The 20,108-nt window shown below is 37.9% G+C and overlaps 1 protein-coding gene across 1 annotated transcript in view; it reads right to left on the reverse strand.

Moving 5' to 3' along the window:
* INO80 (INO80 complex subunit) overlaps window positions 1–20,108 on the reverse strand; it is a 145,860-nt gene that overhangs the window by 102,224 nt on the left and 23,528 nt on the right. Inside the window, exons 2-9 of the mRNA XM_012649123.1 lie at window positions 19,012–19,197; window positions 18,589–18,758; window positions 18,436–18,503; window positions 14,996–15,154; window positions 12,978–13,098; window positions 9,758–9,972; window positions 3,781–3,834; window positions 2,976–3,179 (exon numbers count right to left, since the gene is read on the reverse strand). Of these exons, the coding sequence (XP_012504577.1) occupies window positions 2,976–3,179; window positions 3,781–3,834; window positions 9,758–9,972; window positions 12,978–13,098; window positions 14,996–15,154; window positions 18,436–18,503; window positions 18,589–18,758; window positions 19,012–19,154 (1,134 nt within the window). The 5' untranslated portion in view covers window positions 19,155–19,197. The remainder of the gene's footprint in view (window positions 1–2,975; window positions 3,180–3,780; window positions 3,835–9,757; window positions 9,973–12,977; window positions 13,099–14,995; window positions 15,155–18,435; window positions 18,504–18,588; window positions 18,759–19,011; window positions 19,198–20,108) is intronic.

Genomic DNA, 20,108 nt, shown 5'->3' on the forward strand with positions numbered 1-20,108 from the left:
ACAAGCCAAGATGAACTATAAGATGCTTTCTTTTTCTTCCCGCAAAACAATTTACAGTTCATCTGTAATTATAATAGCTACAAAACATGAATAAAGACTGATTATGTGTGTGCATTTTTTTTTAATGTGAGAAAGCTAAATTAAAATTGCCTCTGAAATAACCAGGTAAGAAAAATTATCACTATGTCAATAAATAAAATTATTCTTAAGATAAACAATAAAATGAATAAACAAAATAATCCAAAAGGCCAAATTATATGGAATATAGCACACTCTATAAATACGAAGTTAAAGTAATTGTTTTGAATAACTATTTTAGAATAAAATTCATATGAAGTATATACTTGATTTATCCTTCTACCTCCCCATAAGAAAAATAATAAAATAAGGAAAACAGCAAAAAAGGACAAAAGTCCAAAAGTATATTTTACAAACCAGTATGCTACATAAAATTACCCTTTCTCTTTAAGGCTTTATAGCATTTGAGCCAGATTCTAATTAGAAGAAAATCTGAGAGAGAACAAGAGAAAATTAAAGTTTTTCTCTTTTTGTTTCTTTAAACACATAATGTGACATGTCAAGAAGTTTTTCTCTTAATGGATGTTCATGAGTTAAAGCTAAGGTGCTATCAAGAAAAACTTTCTAAAGTAAAACAATTAAGAAAAAACGAATAACACCTTAAAGTAGTTAACCGCCACATGTTTAATGAGCAATGTAAATTTTTTTTTAATTTTTTTTTTTTTTTTTTTTTTTTTTAAGACAGAGTCTCACTCTGTCACCCGGGCTAGAGTGCCATGGCATCACCCTAGCTCACAGCAACTTCAAACTCCTGGGCTCAAGCAATCCTCCTGTCTCAGCCTCCTGAGTAGTTGGGACTACAAGTGCGTGCCACCATGCCCAGCTAATTTTTTTCTTTCTATTTCTGTCCAGCTAATTTTTTCTATTTTTAGTAAAGACAGGGTCTCACTCTTGCTCAGGCTGATCTCGAACTCCTGAGCTCAAGCGATCCTCCCACCTCGGCCTCCCAGAGTGCTAGGATTGCAGGTGTGAGCCGCCATGTTTGGCCAGCAAAGTTTTATTTCAAAAGTTAAAAGAAAGACACACAAATCAGCATAACCACAGATGAAATTCCTATCAATCAGCTATCAACAAAATTGAGAGAATCTAGGTCTCACAAATCTAGATTATAAAGTAAGCCACTTAAAAATTTAAAATTCTCAGGGGGGGGGTGGGAAGAAAAAAAATAAAAAGATAAAATTTTCAAATGCCCCTAAACTCAGTGAGTTAAGTAGTCCCAACAGCATCAAATGTTTACACTAACTCAGTAATACATTCATCTTACATGCAAAGATACAAGTTACTCAAGGGACTTAATAGAACTGAGCAAAATCCATCTTTATCCTCAAAGCCATGATAATGAAGGGAAGATCAAGAGTTTAGAAGAGGCTCCAAAGCTGTACTCTGACAAAACTTACTAGCTATATCTGAAAGAAAACATCATCCAAACCACTGATTCCCTTCTTTCTTTAAACTTCCACTTTCCTTCCATTTTTCTTAACTGTTTTACAAATGGCAATATAATGATTTTGCCCCCTTGTTCTCTCCTCTTGCTTCCCTCAACAATATACACAGCCTAGATCAGCTGACATCAGGTTTAGCAATAATAGTGGCTACAAATTAAAACAGTAAAGTATGTGGGGGGGTGGGTCTCAGAAAACCAGTCTAATCATCCGCTGTCCCTATCTGGCCCTAAATTTTGGATCTAACCCTTAATATCCAACAAATCAAAACTACAGGCCAGGTTGGGCGCGGTGGCTCACGCCTGTAATCCTAGCACTCTGGGAGGCCGAGGCGGGCGGATCATTCTGAGCTCAGGAGTTCGAGACCAGCCTGAGGAAGAGGGAGACCCCATCTCTACCAAAAATAGAAAGAAATTAATTGGACAGCTAAAAATATATAGAAAAAATTAGCCGAGCATGGTGGCGTGTGCCTGTAGTCCCAGCTACTCGGGAGGCTGAGACAGTAGGATTGCTTGAGCCCAGGAGTTTGAGGTTGCTGTGAGCTAGGCTAATGCCACAGCACTCACCAAGAGAGTGAGACTCTGTCTCAAAAAAAAAAAAAAAAAACACAAAAAACTACAGGCCAGGCATGGCAGCTCAAGCTTGTAATTCTAGTACTCTGGGAGGCCAAGGCAGGAGGACTGCTTGAGCTCCAGAGTTTGAGACCAGTCTGAGCAAGAGTGAGACCCTGTCTCTACTAAAAATAGAAAACAAAATGCTGGACAACTAAAAACAGAAAAAATTAGCTGGGTGTGGTGGTGTGCATCTGTAGTCCCAGCTACTCAGGAGCCTGAGGCAGGAGGACTGCTTGAGCCCAGGAGTTTGAAGTTGCTGTGAATGAGGTTGACGCCACAGCACTCTAGCCCGGGCAACAGAGCAAGACTCTGTCACAAAAAAATAAATCAAAACTATAGCCAGCATCTGGAAACAAGCCAAGATGAACTATAAGATGCTTTCTTTTTCTTTTACTCATGCGTTTTTGTTGAAGAATAAGGCTGCAGAGAATAGAGGAAGATAGTGTAGAAGAAAAGAGGCAAAGCTCAACAGGAGGGCCTTACCAAAAGAATAAAAACAAAATTAGTTCAATGGACTAAAATCTCTACCTTTGAGTTAAGCCTAAAAATTTTTTGACAGTTTCATTGGTTAGATGTACAATTTTTTTTTTTTTAATTTTAATTTTTATTTTTTTGAGACAGAGTCTCACTCTGTTGCCCGGGCTAGAGTGCCGTGGCTTCATCCTAGCTCACAGCAACCTCCAACTCCTGGGCTCAAACGATCCACCCGCCTCGGCCTCCCAGAGTGCTAGGATTACAGGCGTGAGCCACCGCGCCCGGCCTATAATTTTCAAATTGCAAGCCAATCACTTGATGTGGCTGTAGTAATTAGGATTTTCAAAATTTTATGCTTTTGCCTTACCTCCCGCATTTCCTCATCCAACTTCCGCTGTTCCAAAGCTTCCTTTTCTGCACGTTTGCGGTGCTCCTTCTCTACCTTCTCATATTTCTTCCAGTATAGAAGCATCTCCTTGGTGAGACGGCGGGCACGAGGCAAGGTCTCCTTACAGTTTTTCTGGGCCTGCAAGGCAGCTCGACGCACCTCCTTCATGCACTGGTGGGCAAGCTGCAAACAACATCATCATCACAATAGGGCAGACCCAATATCAGAGGATGGTTCTCCATGGACTCTAAACTACATCATTTCTTAATCTGTTTGGTACAAGTAGTAATCCTATGGCCACATCTCTTTCTCTCCCAACTTGATTAATGTCCCTGTATAGTAATATGACCCAGACCCTGCAGTATTATCAGGTATACGAAATCTGTCCACATCTATCACTTTAGAAGATGAAACAAAGTATAATGACTAAGAAGGCCCTAAGATGTGCTAGGAAGTTACAAAGTGTTATCACACACATTAATGATAATAGCCATCACCACTTATTATATGTTCAGCACCTTTTTAACATATATTAAACTAATTTATTCCTCACAGAAACCCTATGAAGTTGATACTATCATAATCCTCATTTTATAAATGAGAAAAGAGGTTGCATAACTAGTGCAGGGAAATGCAACTAGTAACTTTATCCTCTGATCCTCAAAATAACTCTGAAAGGAAATTGTATTAGTTCCCTCTAAGGGAAGAAATTCACAGCATCATTTCTTAGAGAATAGATATTCCAGCAAAACATGAAATGGAAAATTTAAAACTACAATTTTACCTTCCGGCTATTGGTGAGAAACAGGTTACGAGCTGAAGCTTTCTGCTTGTTGGCCTAAAATATTTAAAATAATATTTCATTTAGGATTAATTTTTGAAATAACATTATGTAGACTGACATTGTCTTTTATTCAATTCCTACAGGGTGGGAAAATAAAATGTCAAAATAAAAAACAAAAGAAAATGTCAAGCCAGGCATATATGTAAGATAAAAATCATCCAGATTGTACTATCTCAGCATTATACATAGGCTCCTAAAGAAGCATTAAGAAGAATAAGCTAGTATTGCAGCTACCTTAAATAGAACCTTCTGTATACTTTTGGAAAGAATTTAAGTTATATATAAGGCTTTAAGTGGACTGGAAAACGTGACATACCCAAACCTTAGCACCATCCTGATTAAAACACATAGCTTTCCAGGCCGATCTACAAAGCTGAGAGAACAGGGCACTCAGATACAGGAATCATTACGAGAAAGGTAAAATAGTCTCCCAGGTTGTGATTATAGGCCCATCTCCAGCCAGGGCCTCCTGTCACTATTAATCAATTTCTGCTACCACTTAAGCTTCAGCTACAATAAAAAATTCAAAGGCAGACTTAACACAAGAGGACCCAGCAGCCCACAACCCATTTTCCAGCTATTTGTGTCTTCTACTCGAGCTTAAAAAAAAAAAAAAGGTCAATAGAGAAATCTCACTTCCCATGATGGCTATCTGACGTGAGAGAAGACACAGAAGAGGCAGAGTAGAGTGGCTCTCTATTAAAGAGCTGTCTTCCTGACGCTGAAGAAACAAGGGATTCAAAGTTACACAGAGGGTGTGAAAGCCATTTCTATAATGTTTCCACCTCAGACTGTCTGCTTAGGGAAACCTTTGAGCCTTTTATCGAAAATTTCCTTGAATTCTTAAGTAGCTATTGTCACTTTAAAGCCAAGAACCGTAAATATTCGTATTGAAAAGTCAATTCTTACCGTTGAAAAGGCATCATTAGAAGCCTCTTCATCAGGTACTAAACAGGTTTTCCCATAATTTTACCATCAAGAATGCTCATACATAAACTACCTCTCCAGAAATACTTCTTAATTGCTATGGAAAAAAACTTCAATTTTACAGTAGTAAACTACCACTACACCAAGGGGCCAAAGATAGTATCATCAATATTAGGACAGATACACCATATGTCATCAGATGCAGTATATCTAGAAGGATACATCATTCCTGTGGTAATCCTGCCAAAAATGCATAGTCCAAATCTAATCATGATGAAATATTAGACAAACCCAAATTTAGAAACATCCTACGAAATAACAGGCATGATGCTATTCAAAGATAACAATGTATAAAAGACAAAGGCTGAGCAACTATTTCAGATTAAACAAGATTAAAGAGACTTGACAAATACATGCAACACGTAGTCCTAGGCTGGATCCTGGAGGATTGAATCAGAAGGAAAAAAGCTATAAGGGACATTATTGAGACGACTGATGAAATTTTACTATGAACTATGGATCAGATAATGGTATTATGTCACTGTTAAATTCCTAATCTTTATAATGCACTCTGCTTTCTATATAAGAGAACGTCCTTTTCCTTAGGAAATACACACTCAAGTACTAGGAGTAAGTGTAGCACAAAGTCTCTAACTCTAAAAATGGTTGAGGAAAAAAAATGTATGCATGTATATAACAAAAGTTAATGAGGGCTGGGCACGGTGGCACATGCCTATAATCCTAGCACTTTGGAAGGCCAAGGTGGGAGGATTGCTTGAAGTCAGGAGTTCAAGACCAGCCTCAGCAAGAGCAAGACACCACCTCTACCAAAAATATTAATACAAAAATTAGGCAGGCATGGTGGCATGTGCCTGTAGTCCCAGCTATTCAGGAGGCTGAGGCAGGAGGATGACTTGAGCCCAGGATTTTGAGGTCGCACTGAGCTATATGACAATGCCGCCATACTCCTGCCAGGTTGACAAAGTAAGACTTTGTCTCCAAAAAAAAAAAAAAAAGTTAATAAGGCAACCATTTGCTAAATATGAGTAAAGTATATATGGCATATCCTTGCAATATATTTAGAATTTTTTTATTTTGAATTTTTTTTTAAGAGATAAGATCTTGCTATGTTACCTAGGCTGTACTCAAACTCCTGGACTCAAGCAATCCTCCTGCCTCAGATCCTGAATAGCTGGGACTACAAATGTGTACCACTGTGGCAGGCTTAAACTAACTTTAGACTTACAGAAAAATTGCAAACACTGTACAGAGTTCTTGGAAATCCCCTCTTGCTTTCTTAATTTCAACATCTTACACTAACTACAGTATAATTATTAAGAAAAGGAAATTAACATTGGTACAATATTATTAACTAAAGGTCTTATTTGACCATCAACAATTTTTCCACTGACATTCTTTTACTGTTCCAGAATCTTAGGCAGCATACCACATTGCATTTGGCTGGTTTTCTCCTTAGTCTCTTCAGATCCATAGTATTTCTTCAATCTTTCTCTTTCATATCCTCGACACTTCTGAAGAGTATCACTCAAGTTATTCTGTAGAATGACTCCCAATTGGGGATTTTCTGGTATTTTCTCATGATGGAATAAGGTTATGCATTTTTGGCAAGAGTATCAGAGAAATGATGTGTCCTCAGTGCATCACATCAAAGAGTTAATGACATTAAAATTTATATTAGGGATGCTTACTTTGATCACTTGGTTAAGGTGCTTTCTGCCAATTTTCACCACTATCATTACCATCTTTTCTTTTGTGCTAATACATACGCTGGAGTAAATGCTTTGAGTCTATGCAAATCCTGTTTCTCCTCTAACTTTTGCCCTCTAATTTTAGCATTCATCAGTGGATCTGGTCTCCAACAATTATTACTCAATGTTTGCCTAATGATGATTCTCTACTTCCCTCTTTTCTTCTACATATATTAATTGGAATTCTACTGTAAAAAAAAGATGTTCTTCTACTTCACCTATTTACTTATTCAATTATTTATTTATAACAGTATGGATTCATGAATATTTCTTTTATTCTAAAGGCTGAAGTCCAATACTATCATTATTTTTTTGTTGCCCATACTGTTCTAGCTTTGGCCATTAGGAACTCCTTTCGGTTGGCCTCTGTGTTCCTTTGACAATCCCCTATCTTTATTTGAGCACTGCCTTACTTTCTGACACCACAAAATGTTTCACACTAATCTTATATTTTTCCTATACATTGGTGGCATAAACTATTTATCCAGGGAAACCTGGTTCCTTTCACTGGTGAATTTAAAGAGTTTTTGGAAACCAAGATCTAAGCAAAAGTATCCTCACGGCTTCTGGGGTATCATTGCTTCTAGGCCCTCACACTCCTCAAACTCTACAGGCACACATTACGATACCCAGCTAATTGTTTTATCTTTTGTAGAAACAGGGTCTTACTATGTTGTTCAGGCTGGTCTCGAACTCCTGGCCTTGAGTGATCCTCTGTCTCAGCCTCCCAAAGGGTTAGGACTACAGGCATGAGCTACTACACCCAACTGATATGCACTGTTTACAACTTCAAGACTGTGGCAACTCTGCATCAGGCAAGTCTATTGGTGCCATTTTTCCAACAGCATGTGCTCACTTAGTGTCTCTGTGTCAGCCTTGTTAGCAATAAGGTATTTTTTAATTAAAATATATATATTGATTTTGTAGACATAATGCTGTCGCGCACTTAATAGACCACATTATAGTGTAAACATAACTTTAGTATGCACTAGGAAACCAATAAAATTTGTGTGACTCACTTTATTGTAATGGTCTGGAACTGAACTTGCAATATATCTGGAGCATGCTTACACACAAAGATTCCCTCCTCATTCCTGTGACCCTGTTCCCATTTTTCCCATTCTTTTTTTAATCCTTTTCCAATCACTTTAATTTTTAGGTTAATCTTCTTAAATTTCTTTTGCATGAATAAGCAGATATGTTAGGTATTTTCTTATATTCCCTTTTTTCTTACATGAAGGATAACATAATATAAATCCTCATTTATGCTTTGCTTTTTTTCACTTAACAGTATATCCTAGAAATTAATCCACATCAGTTCAAAGAGAGTCTTTCTTCTTTCTAACAGCTGCGTAATACTCTACTGTGTAGCTTTAAAGCATAGCTTCATTCAAGCACTCTCTCACGCATGAGCATTCAGGTTGTTTTCCTTCTTTTGCAATTACGAATAATGCTACAATGAATAACCTTATGTACCTGTATTTTTATATCTTGGAGGTTTATTTTCAGGGTAGATTCACAGAATCGGGAGTGTTGAGTCAAAACCTAAGTGCATGTGTTTATGAGAAGGTATGGCCAAGTTTCCAACCAGCAATGTACGAGAGTACCTGTTTCCCCACAGCCTCTTTAACAGAACATGTTGATGCACTTTTAAATTTTTGCCAGTTTGATAGGTGACAGAGTATCTAGGTGTTATTTTAATTTGTGGTACATCAATTAAAGATTCTGAACCTTTTTCCTATGTTTCAGGGCCATTTTCATAACTTTCTTTGTGAATTGTCTATTCCTATCTTTTTTCCATCTGCCTACTGAGTATGTGATCCTTTGTCCCTTCATTTTTAAGGGTTCTTTATATATTAATATTAGATAATAGCCCTTTGACTGTGACATACAATGTGAATAATTTCTCCCAATTTATGTTATCTTTTGATTTTTTTGTTGTGAAAAAATTCATTTTTATATAGTCAAATCTATCAATATTTTTTTTATTTCTGCTAGACACTGAGTCATAATTAGAAATTCTTTTCTTATACAAAGTTTACATGGGAATGCAATCACATTTTTTTCTAGTATTTTTATGGTTTCATATTTTTTTACATTCTGAGATCCCTAAACCATATGGAGTATACGTGTGAGATACAGATCTAATTTTATCTTTTTCCAAAAAGCATTCCAAAGAATGTTTTTTGCTAATTGCTACCCAGTTTTCCCAGCACCACTCCACCAGTTTATGCTACAGGTCTAATTTCCTTATTCATCTGCCAGTACCACATTTTTTAATTATAGAGGTTTTGGGGTTTTTTTTGTGTGTGTGTGTGTTTTTTTGAGACAAGGTCTCACCCAGGCTGAAGTGCAGTGGCATGATCATAGCTCACTGTATCCTTGTACTCTGGACTCAAGTGATCCTCCCACCTTGGCCTCTCTCAAAGTGTTGGGATTACAGGAGTGAGCCACTGTGTACAAATTGTAGTATGTTTTAATGTTTGGTAGGGCTTTTTCAATTCTTCCCTAGCTACTCTTGCATACTGACTTTATCCATATGGACTTCAGTATCAACTTGTCTAAATTCATAAAATATCATGATTATGAAATATCTAATTTATAATGAAATATCTTGCTCGTATCAGCATTAAATGCAATTCATCATTAAGGGTATGATACAAAACATCGGCGAATCTTAGTAAAGGGCATATGAACGTTCCATGCACTATTCTTGCAACTTTTAATTTTGAAATTGCATCAAAATGAAATGCTATCAAAACCAAACAAAAAGAGTAAAAAGAATGTTTATACATGTTTCTTTTAAATCATTCACATTTATTTCTAGTGCCTGTAATTATTTGCAACTTTCAAGTGTTCATAAATTTTGTAAGAAACATATCATCTCCTTTTTAGTTTAGTTTTCTCTATTATCACCTATCAATTTGCTGTCAAATCTGTACTGCTATTTTTAAGAAAACTACATTCCTTCCTCTAAGAGGTTTCCTTCCATTTTTCTGGCCAAGGAGCATCAGACAATAACTCTGTTGTGAATTCTGATCAAATTCTAGAAAAAACAGTTAATAAAACAAGAGTACTACTCAGAATTCTCTTAATTCCAACAGATTAGTTTCCTTTCTGAATCCCTATTTATATAGGTATCTAGCTGTCATAGCTTCTCCTTAGAGGATAAGGAGAGAAAATATTATCCACATCCCCCTCTACTAAAGCCATTCACTTACCTTTGGGAGTTCCTTTTTCACAATGCTGAGCCATACTTTCCTGCGACGAGCATTAAGCTGCTCAATGGATAAGTGCTTTTTCTTGGTGCCAGGGGGAGGTGCATCATGAGAAAACTTGGCAAAGACTTTGGTCTGGTGGTGATGACGACGAGGGGATTCTTCAGAGGAAAGTTCTTCATCTCTTCTTCTTTTTTTCTTCACTTTTTTCAACTTGGCTGCAAAGGAAACAGATGCTAACAAGGTTGTATTTCTCCCCTACCACGGGAGATAGTCACAAAGTAACTTTATCATTTTTAGAAAATTCAAGGTTCTTTCCTTATTCCACCTGAGACTGGCAACATTTATCCCTTTATCTAATCAGGCCCATCAATATTCCAAGAGGAAGATCTCACCAACCTAGAAAAGAACAGTGGACACTTCCTCTGTTTACATGAAAGAGAAATATAGCATAAAACCTGAGAATCCAATTTCTTTTTAACTCAATAGGAGGGAAGGAGGTTTATGAAGTACCACAGGCTCAAGTGATAGTCATGAGATTAATATGTAATCAACTGTACTGTATATCTAAAGCTTCAGAGCCAGTCAGGTGCTCCCGCTACCCTATACCATTTCTTACCCTCCAATCCTACCTGGTCTTTAACAAAGCACTAATAACTCTAAAGATAATCTCTATTTTGCTGTGTTTTTTTGTAACTGTTTTAAATTGATTAATTTGTACTGTACAAAAACAAAAATCTGGGCTGGGCGTGGTGGCTCACGCCTATAATCCTAGCACTCTGGGAGGCCGAGGCGGACAGATTTCTTTGAGCTCAGGAGTTCGAGACCAGCCTGAGCAAGAGCGAGACCCCGTCTCTACTAAAAACAGAAAGAAATTGGCCAAACAACTAAAAATAGAAAAAAATTAGCTGGGCATGGTGGCACGTGCCTGTAGTCTCAGCTACCTGGGAGGCTGAGGCAGGAGGATCACTTGAGCCCAGGAGTCTGAGGTTGCTGTGAGCTAGGTTGATGCCACGGCACTCTAGCCCAGGCAAGTTAGACTCTGTCTCAAAAAAAAAAAAAACAAAAAAACCAAAAAAAAAACGCAAAAATCTGGTCGGGCGTGGTGGCTCATGTCTATAATCCCAGCACTCTGGGAGGCTGAGGCGGGAGGATTGCTTCAGCTCAGGACTTCGAGACCAGCATGAGCAAGAGTGAGACCCCATCTCTACCAAAAATACAAAAATTAGCCAGGCATCATGGTATGTGCCTCTAGTCCCAGCTACTCAGGAGACTGAGGTAGGAGGATTGCTTGAGCCTAGGGGTTGGAGGCTGCAGTGAGCTACGATGATGCCACTGCACTCTACCCAGGGTAACAGAGTGAGACTCTTGTATCAAAAAAAAAAAAATCCTGGTGAAAAGGTTCCTTGTAAAAAAATTAAAAATAACAATAAAAAATAGTCATAAGAAAGAAATCTTATTTCTACCTGGCGGCTGTATAAAGTGGCTAAAAAAAAGTATTAATTGATATGACACTAAGACTTGCAGGAGAAAAATCATACATGGAACAAAAACTTAATTTGGGTTGGTAGGAAGGTATGGAGGAAGAAAAAACACAGAGATAAACAATCAGCAAGTGGGAAAAAGTGAAGAAGACCAAAAAGTGTCTTTCTGAGCAGAGTCCATACTTTCAGAGGAATAAAATCTGCCTTACATAGATAGTTCAAATTTTTTCCATCATGTTTTCTTCCTAATTTCCAACTGCTCTGAACTCAGCAAGAGAGGAAAGGGCATTTCCTGGCAAGTATGCAAACAAACACCACACACGATCATCAGGAGGTGATCTATTTCAAATCACCTGAAACAGCAGCAATTATAACTTACTCCTAACACATTGAGTTACTTTTCATACTTTCCCATGCATAACCAATATTCTCCTATCTCAGAACATTTTCAACATTTGCAGAGCATGTAGAAGAAAAAAGGAATAAAATAATTTGCTGAAACGTTTAGCTAGGAATCTGTGGTTCTTAAGTCTTTCTAATTCTAGAAAAGACCATAACCCAAATATGAAATGAGGTTAATAATACAGCCAGCCCTCCAGATCCGTGGGTTCTGCAACCATATATTTAACCAACAGAGGATGAGAAATATTTGGGGGAAAAAAATGAATGGTTGTATCTGTACTAAACATGCACAGACTTTTGTCATTATTCCCTGAACAATACAGTGTAACACTAGCACTCTGGGAGGCCTAGGCGGGTGGATCGCTCGAGGTCAAGAGTTCGAGACCAGCCTGAGCAAGAGCGAGACCCCATCTCTACTAAAAATAGAATGAAATTAGCCAGACAACTAAAAATACATAGAAAAAATTAGCCGGGCATGGTGGTGCATGCCTGTAGTCCCAGCTACTTGGGAGGCTGAGGCAGAAGGATCACTTGAGCCAAGGAGTTTGAGGTTGTTGTGAGCTACGATGATGCCACGGCACTCTAGCCCGGGCAACAGAGTGAGACTCTGTCTCAAATAAATAAATAAAACAGTATAACAACTACTTACACAGCATTTACATTGTATTAGGTATTTTAAGTAATCTAGATATGATTTAAAGTATATGGGAGGGCCGGGCGCGGTGGCTCATGCCTGTAATCCTAGCACTCTGGGAGGCCAAGGCGGGTAGATCGCTCAAGGTCAGGAGTTCGAGACCAGCCTGAGGAAGAGTGAGAGCCCGTCTCTACTAAAAACTAGAAAGAAATGATCTGGACAACTAAAAAATATATATAGAGAGAAAAAATCAGCCGGGCATGGTGGCACATGCCTGTAGTCCCAACTACTCGGGAGGCTGAGGCAGTAGGATTGCTTGAGCCCAGAAGTTTGAGGTTGCTGTGAGCTGATGCCACAGCACTCTAGCCGGGGCAACAGAATGAGACTCTGTCTCAAAAAAAATAAAAAATAAAGTATATGGGAGGATGTGCACAGGTTGTATGCAAATACTACACCATTTAATATAAGGGACTTGAGCATCCCTGGATTTTGATATCTGCTGGGGGTGGGCCTTGAACTAATCCCCCATGGATACCAAGGGACAACTGTACTTACTACTAATTAGAAAGGGGAGACTAGGGTTTTTCAGATAAAGCAAATTTCTACCATATGGATTATACATAAAGTCCAAACACACTAGCAAGCCACACACAATTCTGAAACTAAGAATGAATAAATATGGAAGACAGTTCAACATGCTCACCTTTAAGTTTCTTTTCCTCCTTGAATTTCTTTTTTTTAGGTCCAAGTAGGTGCCGCTGTTGCTCATAGAAAGGGTCATGTGTGGAGAGCAGGCCTGCACTGTAGTACTGATATTGCTGCAACTGAAGCAGGCAAAGACCATGATGGGTCTGTCTGTGTTTTACAGCACAGCCTTCAAATCATCTTTACTACAGAAAGCTGAGCCAGAAGAAATCATCGCTCTTAAACACAGTATTCTTCCCACAGAATTTAGTCCGTTAAAGGAAATTATTTCTTTAACTTAAAAACAAAATGAGTTCAACTGCTATGCACAGGACAAGTTACTGGAAATAATTAAAGAAAGGAAAACTCTTCGTGCTTCTGAATTTCTACCAGAATATTTACTTACAATTACATACATTTGAGAGATACAATTAATTCCTTATAGGAAAGTATTCCCTTGGAAATTTCTCAACAAGAAATAACCCATACTTCTATTACCGATAGGTCCTCAGATTTACTAAGGCTCCTGATGCTTGCTATTCTGGCTCTTAGTTTTACACTTGCTTTAAGTAGTCACCAATCATCCCAATTCTTGACTCTTTCAAGTTTCTTCTCTCCTCATTTCCCACTAACACAGTCTGCTATTATTATGGATAGTGCCTACATTGCCAGAATTCTAACATATGAATGATTTTTCTCATGCAGGAAGTGGCAAATCCATTCAAGCACTTCACTTAAATCTACCCCTAAATCTCTCATTAATTTTGTCTCACTTATTACTAATGCATAAATATGAATATAAATTAAAATTAGGTACTCCACTGTTGAATCTCTTTCCTGGATTATAGCCAAATGAATTATTCAAGGTCTGAAACAAAGATGAAAGAGCAACATGGAGTACTATTACTAGCTCCTGTGTCAAAGGTCAAAATTAAATGAACATTCATCAAGTTAAATACTTAATGTCTGCAAACTGTCCTCTACGGATGTTTTACTTGAATTTAAAAAACAAGCAAATATTTGGATTACCAAGTGCCTTAGCACTGACCTTTAGGAAGGAATTCTGCCTGAATCAAAATGGTCAGTTATTCTGTTTATCACTTCTATAGGTTGATAAGCTTCAGCCTATTATTCAAAGCCCCCTGAACTAACTTTGGACATAAAGTAATTGCTGGAAAATTATTAGGTGTTCAAATATGCTGTTGATCATTATGTACAACGTGCAATACTTGTGGAAAAAATCAGAAGGCTTTGGTGACAGTGTTCAAATAGTTATCACTTAAAACTATTATAGTTTTAATGTTAGTGTGTGAAGAAAGGGAGTTCTGCATTAAGAAGCAACCACTACAATGTAAACATTCTGACAGCTCCTCAAAAGGTTAAGCATGAAATTACCATATGACCCAGCAATTCCTTTGCTAAGTATATCATCAAGAGAAATGAAAACACAGGTCCACACAAAACTTCTACACAAATCTTCATAGTAGCATTATTCATAATACTCAAAAGTTCATCAACTGAACAATGGATAAACAAAATATGGTACAAACATAATAGAATATTTGGCAATAAAAAGGAACGAAGTACTAATACATGCTACAACATGGATGGACCTTGAAAACATTACACTGAGAGAAGCCAGACATAAAGAATCACATGTTGTGCTGTTTATATGAAATGTCCAGAATGGGCACATTTCTAGAAACAGAGAGTAGACTGGTGGCTGCCTGGTGCTTAGTGGGATGAAGAAAATAAGGGGCACCAGCTGAGGGGTATAGAGGGTTTTTTTATAGGGTGATGTGTTCTGGAATTAGACAATGATGATAGCAATACAACTCCAAGAATATACTAAAAATCAGTGAATTCCATGATTTAAAACGTAAATTAATCTATGATCTCAGTGTACGTGAATTATATCTCAATGAAGCTATTAACAACCACCACTAACGAAATATACAGTTAAAATGATGTATCCCTAATGACTATAAATCAGAGAGTGAGTACCCAGTGTGAAGGTCTTTCTCCAGAAACTCTCACCTCCTTGTCTTTACTATACTTATTTTGGTGAAGTTTCTTGTATTTATGCAGTCGAAGCATGTTGTGAAGTTCTTCTCTGCTGAGATTGAGTTCTTCTTCATCATCATCGTCTTCACTCTGAGAATCTGCCTCACTAGACTCATCACTTAGCAGAATGCTCTGAAAAAGGACAAAAATAGAAATATAACTTTTGCTGTGAAGCATTCTGTTTATAATCTAAGCATTTTTTTTTCCAGATCCCAAAAAACAACAAAAACAGCTAAGACAGTCATTCCAATTTCCCTCGTTTTATTTTGTTTTTTTAGACAGTCTCCCTCTGTTGCCCGGGCTAGAGTGTTGTGGCGTCAGCCTAGCTAACAGCAATCAACCTCAATCTCCTGGGCTCAAGCAATCCTCTTGCCTCAGCCTCCCAAGTAGCTGGGACTACACAGGTGCTCACCACAACACCTGGCTAATTTTTCTATTGTTAGTAGAGACGGGATCTCACTCTTTTTTTTTTTTTTTTTGAGACAGTGTCTCACTGTGTTGCCCGGGCTAGAATGCCATCTAGCTCACAGCAACCTCAAACTCCTGGGCTCAAGCAATCCTTCTGCCTCAGCCTCCCGAGTAGCTGGGACTACACGAATGCGCCACCATGCTCGGCTAATTTTTTTTTTCCTATATATTTTTAGTTGTCCGATTAATTTCTTTCTATTTTTAGTAGAGACAAGGTCTCGCTCTTGCTCAGGCTGGTTTCGAACTCCTGAGCTCAAACAATCCACCCACCTCGGCCTCCCAGAGTGCTAGGATTACAGGCGTGAGCCACCGCGCCGGGCCGGGATCTCACTCTTGTTCTGGCTGGTCTCAAACTCCTGAGCTCATGCAATCCTCTCACCTCGGCCTCCCAGAGTGCTAGGATTACAGGTGTGAGCCACTGCACCCATCCCCAATTTCCCTTGTTACACACTTTATCAATTCAACTGAAAAACATAGGATATTAATTAAATCTAGTGAGCACAAATTAAAGTGCACCAAAGTATGGGATATGCTATAAACAGCAAAAAGGCTAAATTGCTCTAAGTACTTACACTATACATAAGATATTCTAACTAAATGTCAAATACCAAGGCAAAAAATCAAAACAAAACAAAAAAACTACTGATAGGGTATGAAGGAATATAGAAAGCAAGCTATTAAGGCTAAAAAATGAGAAACAACCCAAATATCCACTAATTGATGAATAGATAAACAAAATATGGTATATCCAGATAAGAAGAGATTAGTATTATTCAGCCATAAAAAGGAATGAAGCACTAATGGGGGCTACAACATGAAGAATCTTGAAAACATTTTGCTCAGGGGAAATAAGCCAGTCACGAAAGGCCACATATGATTTAATTTATATGAAATGTTCAATATAGGCCCATCAATAAGACAAAAAACAGATTAGTGGTTGACAATGGCTGAGGAAAGTAGAGAATGAAGAGTGACTGCTAATAGGTATAGGATTCATTTTAGGGTGTTAAAAATGTTCTAAAATTAGACTGTGGTAATGGCTGTACAACTTTGTGAATATATTTAAAAACCACTAAATTGTACACTTTAAAAAGGTGAATTTTATGGCAAGTGAATTATAACTCAATTTTTCAAAATAAGATAGCTAAGCATAACAATTTCTGCATACCCAACAGCCTAAAGTCTTACTGACACACGAGCCTTTTAAAGGGCCTAGTGATAATAATGAAGGATTTAAATTGCTTTGAATTCTTCACAGAAAAAGTATAAAATAGAGAAATAATTAGTTTCAACAGAAGAAATACTATCCTCAATTGAGTTTGGCCACTGACAATAATCTTTAAGAGTGTAAATGAGATTATACCACTCGTCTGCTTATAAACATTCCAAGAGCTTACAACTATAACTTAGAGTAAAATACAAATTCCTCAATTTGGTACGCAAGGCCGTATGTGATCATATTCTCTAACATCACCTTCTACCATCCTCCTCATTCACTGTGTTCCAGCCATATAGCCTTCCTTTCTCCCCTAAACATACTGAGTTGCTTCTTTCCTAAGGACAGTTGTTTCTGTTGATTGAAATGCTATTACCTTAGACCTTAACATGGTTCTCTCTGATCATTTATAAATCAGTTGAAATGTTACCTCTTTAAAGAACCTGTATTTATTTGTTTATAGGCTTACTCATTGCCTCTCTCCTTTAGAATATAAGCTCCACAGGGCAGGAAACTTGCCCATCCACAACAGTACCTGGCACATGGATATACTCTATCAACACTGATGGAAGACAGATTAATTATCCTGATTATAATGTGAGCCTATGAGGGCAAGGATCAATTTCTTAAATCCCTTTCCCCACAGTGATTTATATCAGGTTGTGTATCCCTATTCTGAAATTTTGAAATGCCTCAAAATCTGAAACTTTCTGAGTGCCAACATGATGCCACAAGTGGAAAATTCCACACCCGACCTCATGTGATATAGGTCATAGTCAAAACACTAGTGCAAGGCTGGGCGTGGTGGCGCATGCCTGTAGTCCCAGCTACTCGGGAGGCTGAGGCAGGAGGATCACTTAAGCTCAGGAGTTTGAGGTTGCTGTGAGCTAGGCTGATGCCACGGCACTCTAGCCCAGGCAACAGAGCAAGACTCTGTCTCAAAAAAAAAAAAGCAAAACAAAACACTAGTGCAGGCCAGGCGCAGTGGCTCACACCTGTAATCCTAACACTCTGGGAGGCCAAGGTGAGAGGACTGCTTGAGGTCAGGAGCTCAAGACCAGCCTGAGCAAGAGCAAGACCCCCGTCTCTAATAAAAATAGAAAAAAATTAGCCAGTCAACTAAAAATAGAAACAAAAAGTTAGCCAGGCATGGTGGCTTGCACCTGTAGTCCCACCTATTCGGGAGGCTGAGGCAGGAGGATCACTTGGGCCCAGGAGTTTGAGGTTGCTGCGAGCTAGGCTGACGCCACAGCACTCACTCTAGCCTGGGCAACAAAGCGAGACTCTGTTTCAAAAAAAAAAAAAAAAACACTGGTGTACAACAAGCGTTCATTCAGTGTTCCCAAGGGAAAAATAAAATTACCTTCAGGCTATGTGTATAAGGTATATATGAAACATAAATAATATTCATGTTTATAGACTTGGGTCCCACCTCCAAGATATCTAATTATGTATTGCAAATATTCCAAAATCCAAAAAAAAATCTAAAACATTTCTGGTCCCAAGCATTTCAGATAAGGAACACTTCACCTGTACTCAGTAAATGTTTGCTAAAATGACTTCATTGACTCTTCCAGATTTTCTCTATAATCTCTTCACAAAATCATATCCAGTATAAAAGACTAACATCTGGAAAAACATCTGTCCAGATGCCAAAATGACTGATAACTTTCCCATCTATTAACAATGTTAGTAAATTATTTGAATTACATTCTGCATTATCCCTTACCTTTAGCCATTTTCTGCTTTTCTTCAACTTAGAGAAGTTATATAAATTCCCCTTGTCAGATTTTGATTCTGTATAAATAAACAATAAAAAAATTAAAGTATGACTGCTCCAAGATAACTGATAGTCCAAAGAAGGATCTCATACGACACTGACCTGACTGTAGAACTCCATTCAGTGAATACGTGTTTAACATTCCAGAATTGCCTGCTCCAGAAGTTTCACCAAGCAATGAATTTGGAGGTTCTTCCTTAACTTCTATTAAGGGATCCCCAGACTGGGGCAATAAGGGATTGCTATCATCCAGTCCATCTTCACTGTCATCACTATAAATTGAAGAATGATGAATCCAAAATCACAGCTGACCCAGCAAAATATTCTAATTTAAGATTAGAAGAACTGGACACTTTGCAGAAGAAATTGGTCCTTTAAATAAGTTGACTATGTTTTATTTGAAAGAAAGAAAAGAAAATACCAAACATAACAAAAATCCTGAAATATTTTACTCCTAAAATCTATAGGGATGATGGAAATCAGAAATGTGGTTAAACATTATACTGCGAAGATAGAATAACACACCTAGAAATATTCCTGTTGAAGATGGCTGATGTTTGTCGCAAGAAATGGTCCAACCGGAGGGCCCTCTCCAGGTACTGAAGATAGAGGGGCTTTGCCAGCTCAGTGCAGCCGCCATCGTCCCCGGCACCCAACTCCGAGGCCATAGAACAAATCTGTCTTCATGCACAAGGGCCTCCGACTGCACGGCTACAGAATGGAGATAAGTAGTTAAAGATGAAATACTACAAGAGAATACATTCTCCCTTTCTCTTGCCTGCTTGTTCTCAAAGAGAAGAGAAATCAGACCTTCTAGAACACAAGACACTGAAAAGATACTAGTCTGCAGAAAGCATGATAAAGCCCTTGTTAGACACTGCCTTCTAACACAAACGCAGAAGTTAAAAGGATGGGAAGAACATCAAAATACAGAAATAGTGCCATATGTCACAATAAAAATTCATATACTTTATTTGAAAATGTACACCCACTTTCCTTTCTCCTCACAATTAACATTTACTCACAACCATGAACAAACAACTATCCAAACATATACCACAAGCAATCTTCAAAGACTTAAAGGGTTAAGTCAGGATAAATACTTAGAAAACCTAGAGCAATTAGCCCACCATCCGACACACAGTGTACTCAATAACTCATAAATTATTTTTTAAAAACTCCCAATCCAACAAACTATTAATAAGCTTTAAAGGCAATCATAATATCTTTCTGTTGACTTCTCTTATGATAATTTTTAAAGTTTCATAATATAATCTTTCTACTTAAGAGAATGTTAAAAATTATTTCCACAATTGAAAAAAAAAATTATTTCCCAATCGATCTATAGATCTAATACAACCCCCATCAAAATTCCAGCAGGCTGTGTGTGTGTGTGCGCGTGCATGCGCACACACAGAAAATGACAAGCTGATCCTTAAATTTATATAAAAACACAAAGGATTAAGAATAGCTAAAAGAGGCTAGGCATGGGGGCTCACGCCTGTAATCCTGGCACTCTGGGAGCCGGAGATGGGAGGATCACTTCAGCTCAGGAGTTCAAACCAGCCTGAGCAAGAGCGAGACCCCCCCATCTCTACTAAAAATAGAAAAATTAGCTGGGT

The sequence above is a fragment of the Propithecus coquereli genome, unplaced genomic scaffold (assembly GCF_000956105.1).
Source record: "Propithecus coquereli isolate 6110/MARCELLA unplaced genomic scaffold, Pcoq_1.0 Scaffold3, whole genome shotgun sequence".
Taxonomy (NCBI): Eukaryota; Metazoa; Chordata; class Mammalia; order Primates; family Indriidae; genus Propithecus; species Propithecus coquereli.